General features: G+C 37.9%; 1 protein-coding gene across 3 annotated transcripts in view; it reads right to left on the reverse strand.

The window, feature by feature from the left end:
* Positions 1 to 14,912, reverse strand: part of LOC106644311 (uncharacterized) — a 45,860-nt gene that overhangs the window by 1,604 nt on the left and 29,344 nt on the right. For 2 of the 3 annotated variants that reach the window (XM_089592220.1, XM_014359757.2), the window contains 9 exons: positions 6,101 to 6,195; positions 5,666 to 5,795; positions 4,389 to 4,492; positions 3,520 to 3,697; positions 2,005 to 2,248; positions 1,667 to 1,838; positions 1,448 to 1,574; positions 1,191 to 1,364; positions 1,033 to 1,115 (listed from right to left, as the gene is read on the reverse strand). In XM_089592220.1, the coding sequence (XP_089448346.1) occupies positions 1,033 to 1,115; positions 1,191 to 1,364; positions 1,448 to 1,574; positions 1,667 to 1,838; positions 2,005 to 2,248; positions 3,520 to 3,697; positions 4,389 to 4,492; positions 5,666 to 5,795; positions 6,101 to 6,195 (1,307 nt within the window). Of the gene's footprint in view, positions 1 to 225; positions 269 to 1,032; positions 1,116 to 1,190; positions 1,365 to 1,447; positions 1,575 to 1,666; positions 1,839 to 2,004; positions 2,249 to 3,519; positions 3,698 to 4,388; positions 4,493 to 5,665; positions 5,796 to 6,100; positions 6,196 to 14,912 lie in introns of all 3 variants that reach the window. The other variant, XM_089592692.1, reaches the window with a different exon arrangement.

Here is a 14,912-nt window from a genome sequence, read left to right on the forward strand (position 1 = left end):
AGCAAACATAATTAGTTTTTACGTTTCTTTTTGTTTTGTAAAAGTCTTTGATTGTAATTAAATACTTATTTCAAAGTTGGTAATAAAAAACCATGCATCAAAAGTAGGTATTACAAAAAAAAAAAAAAAAAAAAAAAAAAACTAATCATAATAATAAAACATCAAAGCAATCAACACTACAAATTTTTGCACATACTAATGCTCGCATGCGATACTCGGACTTACTCATTGAGCTGTAGATGATGGTTACATTTCATCATCACACAGCCTGTAACAAATTTATTATAACGTTATTGCGAATTTCGTGATATTTACGAGATAAAACCAAATGATGGTGCATGATACGTGTTATGGTCATCATGACATATATTATATATTATATAACATGGTACTGAATGAATGTTCGAGTAGTGTACATGCTTGCGACGTGATTATGATGGCTTATCTGATGTGCAAAGCTCTTCTACTTGAAAATCATGGAAATCATAATCGAAAAATTAATAGATTCTGAAAATGATACTCGATTATTTTCTTTAGACTCATCGTATACATAAAATCAAAATGATGATAATAATCCAAATGCAAATAAAAAGTGCTAAATCGTATATGTACATACGACCACACACGAGGCATGCCAGTAGTGTATGGCAAAAAATATAAATAAAAGATCCATACTTGTGCCAAAAGTAATCGAAGTTATGTACGTATGATTATTCCAAACTCAAAGTAAAAAAGAAAAAAAAAAAGAAAAATGAAAATACAAAACTCAAAGTAAACGTCAGCTATAAACATAATATGACGAAAACTCAAAAAACTACTCGTGATGATGAACTAATGGTTACTCGAAAGGAAAGAAACGAATGCAGTAGCGTACACTGGAAAAAAAGTATGACAAAGTAAAAGCATCATGACGATAGTTTGTATAGGTGTAGAGAGGTGAGAATTTTCTTCATCTGAATTTTAGCGTTAAACCATAGGTATGTTATGTTATGAGACGAAAGAGGCGGGTGAAAAGTATACCGAGATACTCACGATTGATCGTTTTGGTCGTTGCCGCTTTCCTCGGCCACCAAAAGTTCGTACTCTTCGGCTGCAAAACGATCCCAGTCCGAAAGCTGCAAGGAAACAAAACAACATTTAGAGTTGTACAACATAGCTACTTGCAAAGGCTTGAAAAAATGGAAAACTACCTCGTGTCCGTCCGCGTCATGATCCCTGGCCGAGGCGAACGGATCCCTCTGCTCGTGATCCAAGTACTTCTCGAGATTGAAGAACGTGTCGAAGAATATGGACGTCATCTTGCACTTTTTCAAATCGCTCAGCGATATCTTCCCCGGAATCACCGGATGGAGCATGTCCAGCATCTGCAATACATTTTAATATCACGTAAGTAACGAGTTTCAATATCACGTGTATGTGTTATGGTCTTCCCTTCCCCGTTGCGCACCTGACAGAGGCAGTCTTCGAAGGGCAAAGTTTCAATTCCGATGGCTTCCATCCTGTGCAATTGTTCCTCGTAAAAGTACTCCAGCTCGTACATCGAGAGGTAGCCGTCACCGTCCAAATCCATGCACCTGCACGGGACCAAGAATTATTTATTGGGGCAAAGGTCAATGACAACAGTAATAATATGTAACGTCAGGGCACGCGTATATTGTACATGTACCTGAACCAGTACTCAATGGCGGTGGGGTGGTTCTTGTCCTCCTCGCTGAGTAAGAACCAGACGAACTCGGTGTAGCTCATCTTGTCCTCGAGGTGCTGGACGCCGTTGGCACTTTTGACGCCCCTCGTCACCGCCCCGCTGAAGATCCGCTCGATCATCCGTGTCGACAGTGCTGTGGACGAAGCCAAATGTGTCAATTGTTTGGAAACGTTTAACGAGCATATTTTGCTTTATGGTGTTTTTCTGTCAAAACTCGATTGAAAAATGTACTCCGTGAAAACGTGTCGTAAACCAATAGCCAGCAAATGGTTGATTTGGGGAAAGAAAAAAGTCCTCACCGTGATCGTTGTGTCGGGTGAGATCCATCTTGTCGATGAACAGGTCGTGGTCGCGGTCGAGCTCCCAGAACTTGCAGTAGATGACGTAAAAGTGCTCGTAGCTGAAGTAGGCGGTCACCTGATTGATATCCTCCTCGTGCTCGAGTACGCCGATCACCGACAGCAAGTTGCTCCGCCTGAGCTCCGACAGCGAGATTTTGCCGCTCCAGCTGCGATTGACGCAGTAAAATATCCTCGCTATCACCTGCAATTGGATACTTGTGTGAGTTGAATTTTTTCGGGAAAAATATATCTTTCTCGTTGCATCCTAAGGAATTGTATTCGAAGTTTTCGCAAAATATAATTGAATTTCATCTAGATTTTTAAAGCAAGTTGAGGGTAATGGGCTCCACGTGTAATGAAACAAATACAAATTCACGGGGTTTTTACATCCAAGGTATTTAAAATACAATTCATTTACCAATTACCAAAAAGTGCAATCGCCATATATATATATGCGTAATGTCGACCGACGCAAGATATTTCGTGAAAATAATTATGTAAGTAGACGATAAAAACCATTTTGGGTATGAAAGTCAAAAACATGTTTTTTTTTTTTTTTTTTTCTCGAATCTCAAATCACGTAAAGTAAAGTAAATACTGTAGTATTAAATTTAGGTGTTGCGTGACATTCTACGGAGCCGTGCACAGTTAGACCAGCGATTGCCATCAATGTATTTCTAATCATGCCGATACTATACTATATTTTTGCCCGCGAAAATCACTTGGTAGACATAAATTTCGAAACTTGAAATGAAATGAAAATTCTCGAGTGGCGAATAAAATTGTCTCACGTAAACGATAAAAAGTATACCCTGCATTTTCCCATCGAGTCATTCGTTCTGTACAAAAACAAACCGCTCCCATACCTCCCCCTCAAAATCCAAAAATCAAAACCCAAGCAAGCAAATCCATACCATATACACCGATCGACTTAGGTATATATATTGTCTCGAGAGAAGAACCTAAACGCACGTATACCACACACGCGCTCCGAGAAAGGCGTAAGGGTACGTAGGAGACAATGGCCGTGCCGGTCTCCATACATACATATATATAAATGTAATATACACAAACTCTCGCCCACACCTATACGCTTATGTGTAAAAATATATATGTACGTATGGTAAAACTATAGACTATAGAGCTTTTGTACGTATGTTGTATACATATACACATATATTTATAACGTGTCCCTCGAGCCGCGGCAGAGCGCGCCCTATTGATTTTCCAACAAAGAGAACGAGCCGAGCGCGCGCGCGAGCGACGCTTTCCCGGCCTCCGATGCCGCTGCGCGGGGGGAGAGAGTCCCCCTTCTTTCTTCTCATTTACAAGTGTATAAAAAATGCTGGACGGAGAAAGCATCGGCTGATGCACGTGTGGTCGATCCGCGTATAATATATATATGTATATTGATGGGGAAAAAAAAAAAAAAAATTGGGTGGGGCATCGGGGGGAAGATATCAGATCTCTTACCGTGTGGACGTAGCGTGAGTGGAACTCGGTCGCCTCCTTGAGGAATGTCAGTCCGGGATGGGTCTCGACGACGTCCTGGACCAGGGGTATCAGGTCCTCGGGGAATATGCTCGGCCTTAGGCCCCGGGTCACGATGCGCACGAATTTACTGGCCGCGTCGTGATGCGAGTTCGTCAATCTGGGGGCAAGCCGATCAAGGGGGTTAGTGCGTAGTTCTTGGTCACTTTTTTTTTTCTTTTTTTTTTTTTTTTTTCATTATTTTACAAAAATATGTGACTCGGTGATTTTTTTTTTCACTCGATGGAGATTCGTGGCAATGGAAATCAAATTAGACATCATCGGTTCAAGTGTGTCAAAAAAAAGGAATAACTATCATGGCGCTTGTAATTGGGGTACTCTGTTAACTTGAAACAGTGAAAATTTCACTATTTGCGCAAATGAACAGGATTTTCACTGGCGAAATAGTGAAATTTTGTAGGATCTTTTATTCGCGCCAAGTCGACATAAGTTTTAATTCTAAATATTCATTAGTAATTCAACTATAACGATTTTTATCCAAATAAAGATAATTGTACAACCCATGCGCATCATTTCAAATGGTACCAACAATAATTTTACCGACTAATTTAAATAGTGGAACGTTAACTTGGTACAAAAAGTGAATATTCACTATTTCCCAGTGAACATTCACTAGTTCAAATAAGTTATAAATATATACAACTTTGAAACAGTGAAATTGACTGATTCGCTATTTTGAAAAAGTTATACTGCACTTATCACTATACTTATTTAAAATTTAGAGAGTATACATGCACCGGAAGAGGTGCTTGTTACGGGTAATTACGTGTATATATATTATGTATACTCACTCTTTCCAAAAGTCGAGGAACTCGCTCATCTCGATGATCCCGTTGGTGTCGCCCCCCGAGGCCAGGAAAAGTGGAACCTTCCAGTACAGCGGTAGATCGCAGGCCTGTAGACCGCGGGCAAATTATTAATCATTATCTCGCGGGAATTTTCTTTCGCGCGCCACGGCTAACTCATTTGCGTACAATGGAAAGCCGAGGAGAGAGCTGCATCGACGCGTGAGTCATTATCGCGTCTCTAATGGTATTGGGGAGAAATTTCGAGAATAAAGAAAAAAAAAATGCATCTTATGTATACTTGGAAAGCTGATGTTGCTTTATTGTGCTCGTTTGGAAAAATTTTTTTACCTCGTTCAACTAATTCTCTCACGCGCTCTGTATCAAAATTTCGAAAATTTCGAAGCGAACCTTAAATACATAATATATTATGTATCCTGCATCTTCAGTTTCTGCTTTATTAATTTTTTATTAAAATCTAATCGGCAAGTAGTTTCTTTAAAAATGTAAATTTCACTACGATTTCCCGTAAACATCCACCACAACAAAATAAAAACATTTTCAACCTTTTTTTTTTTTTTTTTTTCGTACACTGAGAGAAAAAAATAACAAAAATTATAGAGAAATCCCAGAAAAAGTTACCATTTCGCACAGTAAATCAGAGTCAAAAAAGGAAAAAATTATTACTTTCAATAGTAAAGATTATTGTTGTAACGGTTCAAATTACGATTCGAAGAGTAAAAATTATGGTTAGAACAGTAAAAATTTAGATACTGAAAAGTAAAATTTATTAACCGATCCTTTGAAAGTTTACTTTACCATAATTCTAACTACTGAAACTATTATCTTTACTATATAAAATAATAATTTTTTCCTTTTCTGGCAGCTTACATCCGATTCACTGTGCGGAATGGTAATTTTTGCTGGAATTTCTCAACAATTTTCATTATTTTTTTTGTCTCCGTGTAGGCTCACGAGATTTGAAAGAAATCTGAACAGTAACTAACTAACTAGAGTCTCGAGAGTACTACCTTAATCGACAAGCCAATAACTTTTGTTCAAGTACACGTGTAGAAACGAGCGATGGATGGTAACATGCAGAATGAAGCGTATACCCTGCACATCACAGAGTAAAGCAAAAGAGAAACAGCACCGTCCACTCTTTCTTCATATACATATATGCATACAAGTACATAGTAGTAGCAGTACTTGTAGGTATACATAAAATGCGCGTACGGTTGTATCACGTGTGTATACAGCAAAAAGGCAAATAGCCGGCATACCTTCGTAATGGCATGGAACTGCGAGCGCGAAGCCCGATGACCTGGAAGACTCTGGAAAGCCGCGCTGATCCGGGCGATCGTTGCCTCGACCTGCGATAATGGCACTGGCTTACCCCCGGGATAATAGAACCTTCGAACAAACAAGGGACGGTTGGACTCGTTCGTTGTTGTTGATCAAAGAATTGCATTTTAATCTGCATGTTTTTTGGATCTTCGACGCGCTGATTTGTTGTTTGGGGAAGGGAAGAGATATCACACGTGAAAGTGTATATACATGCAATGGGTATCGGTAATTGGAAAAGAAAAAAAAATCGTACGAAAGTTCACACGCGTCTATATATACAGAAATGATGACTATAATGTACTGTATCAATAGGTATGTATAGGTGTAAGTGGCAAGAGCATGTTAAGGCAATAATATGTTGTTAGTCTTACCTTGGTATGTGGACGTTTCGGTTTGCTTTGACATGTCTCTGGAGAGTCGTGTGGGGCGGTAGACTCTTCGGCTGCGCTTTGTCTCGCGCGTACGACTGTAAAAGAAAAACAGAGATGCGACCGTTAGGTAAACAAATCTTTTTTTTTTTTTCATCTTATCATAGATTATACACCGTTATGGTCAAATAAATGCTTTTTTGCACTAATGGTACACAGGGATGTTTCCAAACGAAACTATTGGCTATCTGGCTTTCATTTGATTGTTTCGTGGGTAGGTTAAGCGTCACAGTAACAATACATTTTTACTTGTATATTATATATCTGATGATTCAATAGCGAAAGTGTCTCGATCACGTTCGTAGTGTGGGTAAGTAAAGGCGTAGGTGCTATTCACATCATCATATATTTTTGAACGGTAAAACCGTGAAAAAATAAGTAGATGATTCCTCCCATTTCTTAGATTAGGAATATAAGTAATTGTTCCTCAGAAAAATGATTACGATTTTACAGATTTTTAAACTTTTTCAAACGTTAGGCATTTTTTAAAATTGTTCTTGCTCATAATTTTTTATTACGAAAACTTTTCAATTTCATTATCAGTTGAATACCAATTTTTGGACTGAAGGGTAAAAAAATTATTTCATTTTCCTACTGCAAATGGTTTCTCCAATTATTTGAATCAATCCGAAGCAGCAACATCACGATTTTTATACATATAGACATGAGGAAATCCACGAAAAAATATCCCGTTTTTGTCCCCCATTTAAATAAATAAAAATTTTTTTCGAGGTACACCCTTGAAACTGGACTCATTTTAGTCACAATGCCGTGTACTATGAGGCAAAAGTTTTGAACACGGGTTTGAGTAAGGGTGACACTATTTAAAATTACATGGGGGACAAAAACGAGATATTTTTGGTGGATTTCCTCGTATATATACCACAACTTCTATTGATTTCCAGTATTTATGTGTTTGGTTACTATTCCCCCAACACATGTCCGATCTCAAAAGGCACGTAATATACGCGTCAAGCACAACGCCGCACACCAAATGCTGCCGAGTGCCCCTCACGAATTTTCGATTGCAGTAAAAGTCATTGGCCTTGCAGCATCACACTCACCACCTTACACTGTACGGCGTGTACTCGCAAACATTCATTCGACGTTGATGCTTAGAAACGAGCTCAGAAGTTATATAGTTTGGTGCTCGTGAGCACCAGTCATGCAAGGTATTTCACAAATATAACTCCAAAGTTCCATAAGTTCTTATGCTAGCGAATACTTATCTACTGGAACTATAGTTACAACGAATTATTTATAAATGTTGGTATAATCTCATTATTAACCATATGGCGGATGAGCGAAAAAAATAATCATGTGTCCATACCAAGTCTTGTCCGAAAAATCAGAAATAAATATCAACATACTGGGTATGTTCGAAGAGATTTTGTTTTGAAACTTAGAATGAACATTATGTATCTTTAAAGTACATTTCTAAGTAAACATTGTTTTTGCAAATAAGTTGTGCATTCTATCTAAAGTACTTACTTATTTGACAGTTGAAAATTGTGCAATAATCGTTGTGGTTTGAGTCGAGTGCCAAGAAAAAATGTCAATAGTAGGGTGTTCGAGAATTTATTTAAGGTCTGGAAAAATGACACTATAACTTCAAAGTGAACTGGAAAACAGCTGTGATTCTCGTGATGACAACAAATTTAATATTCCTTTTAACGTATTTAATAATAAAAAGTTACAAATTTTTATTGAATGAATTGTATGTTTCAAAATTGTTGTGACAAAAATCATGATATTTCTATTAGTCTCGAAAAACTTTCAAATACCTATATACCCTATCGAAACTTTCAGTATTCAACTAAAAAAACTTTTTATTTTTTTTTTATTTTAACTACTTATCAAATGCTTTAAAACGTTATGAAAAAAAACAAACGTTGTTGCGATCATTAGCTCTATAAGAAAAATTAAAATTTTTAGGCCTGAGTTAAATATGAGAGGGTTTTTTCTGAGTCTAAAAAATTTAGTGCACATGCCTAAACGCAATAATTGAAAACTTTTTTTCCAATACCTGAGATAATAAGAATAAATAAATAAATACATGGTAGGTGTCTTTTTTAGCCTTCTACTCTTAAACCATTGAAATTTATAAGCAAAAAAAAAAGAAGTTAAACTTCAGCTATGAGTAACTGAATCCCACCTATAGCTAAAGATTTTTGCAGATACTCTGAAAATTGGGTCACGCACTACCTATACACAAGATCCATGCTTCTGCCAAAGTTTTCTTGAAGTCCAGGCTCCAAAAAAATCATATTTTCATCTAACAGAGAAGTGGCTGGTTATGAGGACTTGAAAGCTTTTCTTAGTACATATCACATGATAAATCGAAACAGCAAATCTTCGCTTGGAATTACGAAATGTTATCTTGGACAAAGATATTACCACTCTGTCATATAAATTTTATGATGATGGAAATTTGAAATTCAAAGTGCATTTAAAAAACCATAAACTGCTTGTTACGTTCTTCACTTGCACCATTCGTCAGCTTCTTATCGAAAAATGAGCAACAAAAAAAAATACATCGGATGTACCGTACGTACCATCAGATGTACAATCTTATTATTATTATTTTTTTTAAATCAGTTCGCAATGATTTCCACATCACTTAGCCGAATCATTCGACATATTGACCATTCGGAGGTAATGCTTTCTGCTTCATCGAGTCATAAATAATATTTTCTCACGCTACGTTATGACGATAAACAAACTATACGTCTTAGCCTCGCGTGCACGCACCTGTGCACCACATAATATATACGTATAATCGTCCATTTAGCTTTGCCCAGTAAATTAAAGTACCCACACCGACTCTGCATCGTTAAATTTAATACGAAAGGCAAACTCTGTGCGCCTACAGCAGCGCAACTCGTATTTCGTGCAGATTCACACAATACACATATTACTTATGTACATGAAAGAAATTAGTCCTCCGATCATCATCATCATCAGCAGCGACGGCACGATCACGTCCATGTTATGAATGTGTACAAGCTTGCATTGTGTGGTGTACGTAACTTGCAATCTACTTCGCTTAATGAGCGACACAAAAGGTGCTTGCATGTGTACATATACACACGGAACGTGTAATCAATGTGTACAACGCATGCTCAACCTTTACGAGTTTTTTTTTTTTTCTTACTCCCTCGTTTGTGCACCACAAATTACGACTTTATGGTACATAAGTGCACGTATATTATGTATATGTACTACCAGTTTCAAACTCGCAAGTTTGTTGTGAGGAATCGTATACGTCATTTTTCGATTTTCCACGCGAAACGCGTAACTCAAGTATACGTGAACAAAAAAAAAAAAAAAAAAAAAAAAAGAAAAGAAACAATTTCGAGACAAAAAAGTTAATGCGTCCCTCGACAACATCATCACACCAAGGACACTCGCGCTTGCCTGTCCTGATGGTATTGTGGACCCACGTATACAGTGCACACACGCGCTGACGGTTACGTGAGCCCATTGCCATAAAAAGGACTCGCTGCGATGCGCGTAATAAAGGCGAATTAAACGAGAGTCGTTTTCCATTTGTTGGTCCGCGCGTGAGTGTGTGCGGGAGCGCGCGGATCTTGAGATTACATTCAATGCTCTTTTTTTTCTCCATTGAATGCGAGGATAAGAGAATTCGTCGTGGGTGTACGCGCATGCGAACGAGCGCTTATACGAGGATATAACGAGCGATTATATACGTGAATGCTCGCTATTGACTTTATGTTTCGCGCATAAGTCGCGTTAAACAAACCGACGCGTTATTTATTTTTTTTTTTTTCCAACAATCAGATTTTAACGAATGCAAATTGGAGCCGCGGATGTATACGAGCAGTAATTTGGGGTATGTTTTGTTTTTCTATGTAGGGTGGTGAAACTTAAATTTGTTCCGATGCCCCTTTTTCTTCATTTTTCATGTGACCTATACCCGAGGAGCTGCTCACTCCGAAGTCTGTTTGAGACTTTTGAAGTCTTTTTTAATGACTTCACTAGAGTGCAGCCCCTCGCCGATACCGTAAGTCCCGCGAAGCAGCTATAGTCTACGAAGTATAAACTTAGAACCAGCCCCGAGGATTTAGCAAAAAATTCAACCTGATGCAAGTTTGAACGAATATTTTAGTTGACTCCACTGGTACCGGGGGATTTCAGACTTTTTTCACAATCACGCGTCAAGTACATGTGGATGCTTCTTACTTGGGTGTACATATACAATTGATTGTCTACTATCACTTGCAACAGAATTTCCATGTTTTATTCACCGTAAAAAAAACTGTATCTACTATTTATCTTGAGTAAATGAGTTGAAACAATAAACGCTATAATGTTTACTGAGTGGAATCATGAAAATCATCGTTTGGTACATACAGTACATGGTTTGGTAACAAAACTTGAACACAGCCAATGTATCAACGATTATTACCTATATAATATACGAAACACAAAGTGGCTATACCTCTATACATGCTAATGAAGGAATTTCTGTAAAAACGTTGTCGAGGCTTCGATTATTCGATTACCAATGGAATCATAGCACTCTGATTTTTTTGTACTGGAAAAATGGTTTTCACAACAGCTGTTTGGGAGCAAATTTTTTTTTCCAAGATTTATCTGCAGTTCTGAATTGATTTCCGTATTTTTTCCTATCACTTTCAGTAAAAACTCGCTTGGTTGGTAATGAAAATATACAATAATAATAAGGAAAAACGTGGAAATTTGAAAGAGAAGAAAAGACTAAAGGCACAAAAAACATGAATATTGATAAGGCATGGAGAAGTAAAAAGAGTTATTGTAAAGAACAAAAACTGTAGACATACAGATGAACGTAAATGGTCATCAACGTGGTACAGGCGGAAAAAATCCATTTAGGATTAACACAATAAGGCACTACCTACGCGTACGTAAATATATAGTTTTGATAAAGTGAGTATTTATTGATGCACATAACCAAGGAGCAATAATGTTTTTATCTCATTAGAATATTGTGTACCGGAATTTTATAAATAATTTACAATCTACCTACAATACGATTTATAAAACATGTCCACTTGTTTAGCTCCAACATAGTGCATGTAACTCCATAAACTCTTACTTCTACCCTAAATTCATCCCAAAATAATTAAATTCGCCGTCATTATCCACCGTTTGTTCGATGTGACCTTTCCGAGGGTCGCTAACTCAAAAACTTTCGAAATGCGTGCCCTTTGAAATCGCGTGCCAAGCAATTAACCCTGTTGGCGTCGAATGACATTCAATTAACTCTGATTTTAATCGAATTATCAGACTGTAGCCAACACGAAGCGGAACGAAGGAATCACTTCGGCTCTACAAACTCACGGGCATAAAATAACTTTTAAAAGAAAAGAAAAAAAAAAAGCTCCAATAGCCTTTTCCACTATAGTCTCGAGGAATCCCATCCGGAGAGACGAATGGATAGCTCCGAACGAGCTCTTACTCGGCTCGGCTTTATCTTTCCCCATCTGCCCCCTTACAAAGTAACACTCAATCCCACATACACCGGATTCGAGAAATTCCTGACTATGGCACCATAATACTGTACACGTTCTCCAATTGAATTTTAACCATCACGTGTGAGCCGCAGTAATAATTGAATTAATTTTTCAATCAGCACGAGCTATACGCGTCTCGGCCGTCAAAAGGAACGAAACGCATTACTCAAGCGCTCGTCTAAAAATATAAGTACACAGCGACGACAAGACGGAAAAGGCACGGAAGCCAGTGCCCTTTTAGAACATCGAAAAAGAAAAAAAAGGGGAGGAGAGGAAATAATAAGAAAAAAAACAAAAGAAACAACTCGTCCTCGTTTCTTAAATTAAAGTGAACAAAGTGTCGTGCCTTCGAGAGAGTGTGCAACAACATTATTATACATGCTCACGTGCACACGCAACGATGGTTTCTCTTTCCACACCTGACACATATAATATAACATGATGCGTGTAAAGGTCTAGGCATATAAAACAGTATATATACGTGCACTTGACAGAGGGAGTCTTGCTTGCGGTTACGTCATTTACGCGTCGTGCACACACGAGCATACATATTACGCGTGGCGGTGATGTTGGGTTGTACCGCGACACGGCCATCAGTGGCTCGACACTCGCTACAACCGTAGTGATTTTTGATGCGCATCCATGCGTCGTCAGTCATACAGGTACTACGTTTATTCAAGTGTGTTGAAAAAAAAGAGAAAAAAAAATGGGAAGATGGATCGAGTCCGAGATTGATTTTGTTTCTCTGTGGCTTGATTCTCTGTATGCTTCCCGTGAGCTGAAAATGGTGCAAGTAGATGCATCGTCGTTGGGCATTAGAAGGAGGAAAAAAAAAGGAAGGTACGACGTGAGGTTGTTCGTATGTCTGCGTCCTCGCACGGCGACTTGTCATCGAGCCGGCGTTGATGGGCTGCTGTGGTTGCAGCAATTGACAGACATAGTGTCTCTCCCACACACGTGTGCTTACATATATTTGTAGGCATAAAATAACAGATAATATATCGACCGCCGTTACCTCGACGCTGGTTATAGTTATGTGGGTTTGGGTATCGGGGAAAGATAGCGGTGGCTCAAAATTGCCATCAACAATCGCTTCAAAAAAGCAAACAACTGAGATTTGGATTGAAAAAATAAGCGCTGACTTGGAGGAATTTTTTGAACTCTGAAAAACAATTTTTAGTTACAGTGACGTCTGGTTTATTTCATGAGGAAGCAAAAATTTTCAATGTAGGGATAAACGACAGACTTGATAATCATCTGAACGAGCAGTTTTATATGTGGCAAAAAAAAAAAAAAATGACCAAAATATAAATACGCTGAAATCACATCTCACGTAATACGATGCACTAAAATAACTTCTCCTACTGACGATGAAGTTCTTCGTTTACTCTTGTATACATGTTTGAAATGATGACTGATAGTAAAATAAAACACAATATTGCCACGACTGACAAAATTTTAGAAAATAAAAAATACCTCCGAGTTGGTGCTTTCTCGAAGGTAATTTCGAGTTGGCGCCTTCTTAGACCGAGGCGTCCGATGTTGCATGTAACATACGCGGATCGGTGATCATCAGTCACGCAGAAATCCCCTATGGGTTACGACTATTCTCTGCGCTACCATTTTGTCTATATAATTTGATGATAATTCGTCACTTGCCTTGCCAAACTCTAAGAATAATGAGTCATTAAGTATAAAAAAAAGTTTTTTAAAAAAATTCTTGCGAGAATACAAAGTACCCGTGCACAAATAGAGTTAACTTCTCTTTGCAAAGGACAACAAAGCCGACGCAAACATAATACTTGTGTGGCCTATTAAGTGGATAAAAAATACAATATGCATATCTGTAGGTATAATTGACAACATGTATGTGTATATATTTGCTCGTGTCATCTTCAAACATGTATACATATGCACTGCAGGTATACGTATAAGTATATGAATACACACATTTATCAGGGTCTAATTGGATTCGGTAAGTTTGCATTAGTGGAGTAAGAACGTCGCACGCGCGTTTCAAGTATGAATGTCAATGAGCAGATGTGTAACATTGCGGCGCGACTTCTCCTCTCTGCCCTTATACTTGCATACACATATAGATGAAATATGTAAGTATATATTGTATACACGTGCATGTGTACATATATGAACCCCTCCCACAAGGGAGAGAGAAGGTCAAGATCTCTATTGTACTGTTATTTTTATCTCTCGGTATGTTTTATTCCTTGCCTTGTTGAAACTTCTATTCTTAGATGTTTTATTTATTATCGTTATAATAATAATAATTATTATTGTACGATGATCACGTTGAAATTGTGTTTCGTTCGTTACTTCCAATAATCTTCAATTACACTCGTTACTAGAGATGATGACAACAATGGAGCACACACATCATTAACTCGTATAGGTATTGTAGGACCCAATTCACCCAATAAGCTAATCGATCTCATAACAAAAAAATATATACATATACGTAACGATAAAACAGATAATGACTTTGTGAAAAGTTGTATTGTATCGGAACGTATTACAGCATGATTTCTCGGAGGGCATGATGTATACTTACTATACGTATGTGTGTATACTTGTATATACCTCAGGGTGAACAAGAACAATAGACTGCACTTTCTATACGCCTTATAGAAAGAAAAAACGAACCGAACCAACTATTTTCCCATAATCCGCGAAAAAGATTTCATCAGATATTTACGTGGAGTATATATAGGTGTGCAGCAGCCTTCGCTTCATTATTTTATAAGTATACCGGCAGCAGAGCACGACAACAACAAAAGCGAATATACATAATACATATGTATAGCCGACAGCACGGAAAACTACAGGCCCATGAACCGTGAAATATCATGGTCAGTGTAATTCTAATCTGGAACGCGTACCATATGGCGTGCAGTATATATATATGTGTGCACTTTAGACGTCGGGTGTCGGGTCGGGGTTCGCGCACGCGATGCACAATATATGTATATACGCGTGTATACAATACACTTTGCGTGAAGAAAAAAAGCACGGCAGCAAGTCCCCCAAAAAAAGAAAGCCCTTTGTCATTAAATACACGTGCAGTATGTAGGTATAGACACCTACCGCATTTTTTTGCATTCTAATGCTATATTTTACGTGGTTATTATTACATAAGTACAGCTCGTGTGAATTCGCCAGGTATACATTATGGGTACGGCAACGGGGGCCGAGATTTTTTCGACAACCTCACGGCAACGAGAGGA

Source organism: Copidosoma floridanum, unplaced genomic scaffold, assembly GCF_036245765.1.
Source record: "Copidosoma floridanum isolate Cflo_tuat_1 unplaced genomic scaffold, Cflo_Japanese_pri ptg000001l, whole genome shotgun sequence".
In the NCBI taxonomy this organism is placed as follows: domain Eukaryota; kingdom Metazoa; phylum Arthropoda; class Insecta; order Hymenoptera; family Encyrtidae; genus Copidosoma; species Copidosoma floridanum.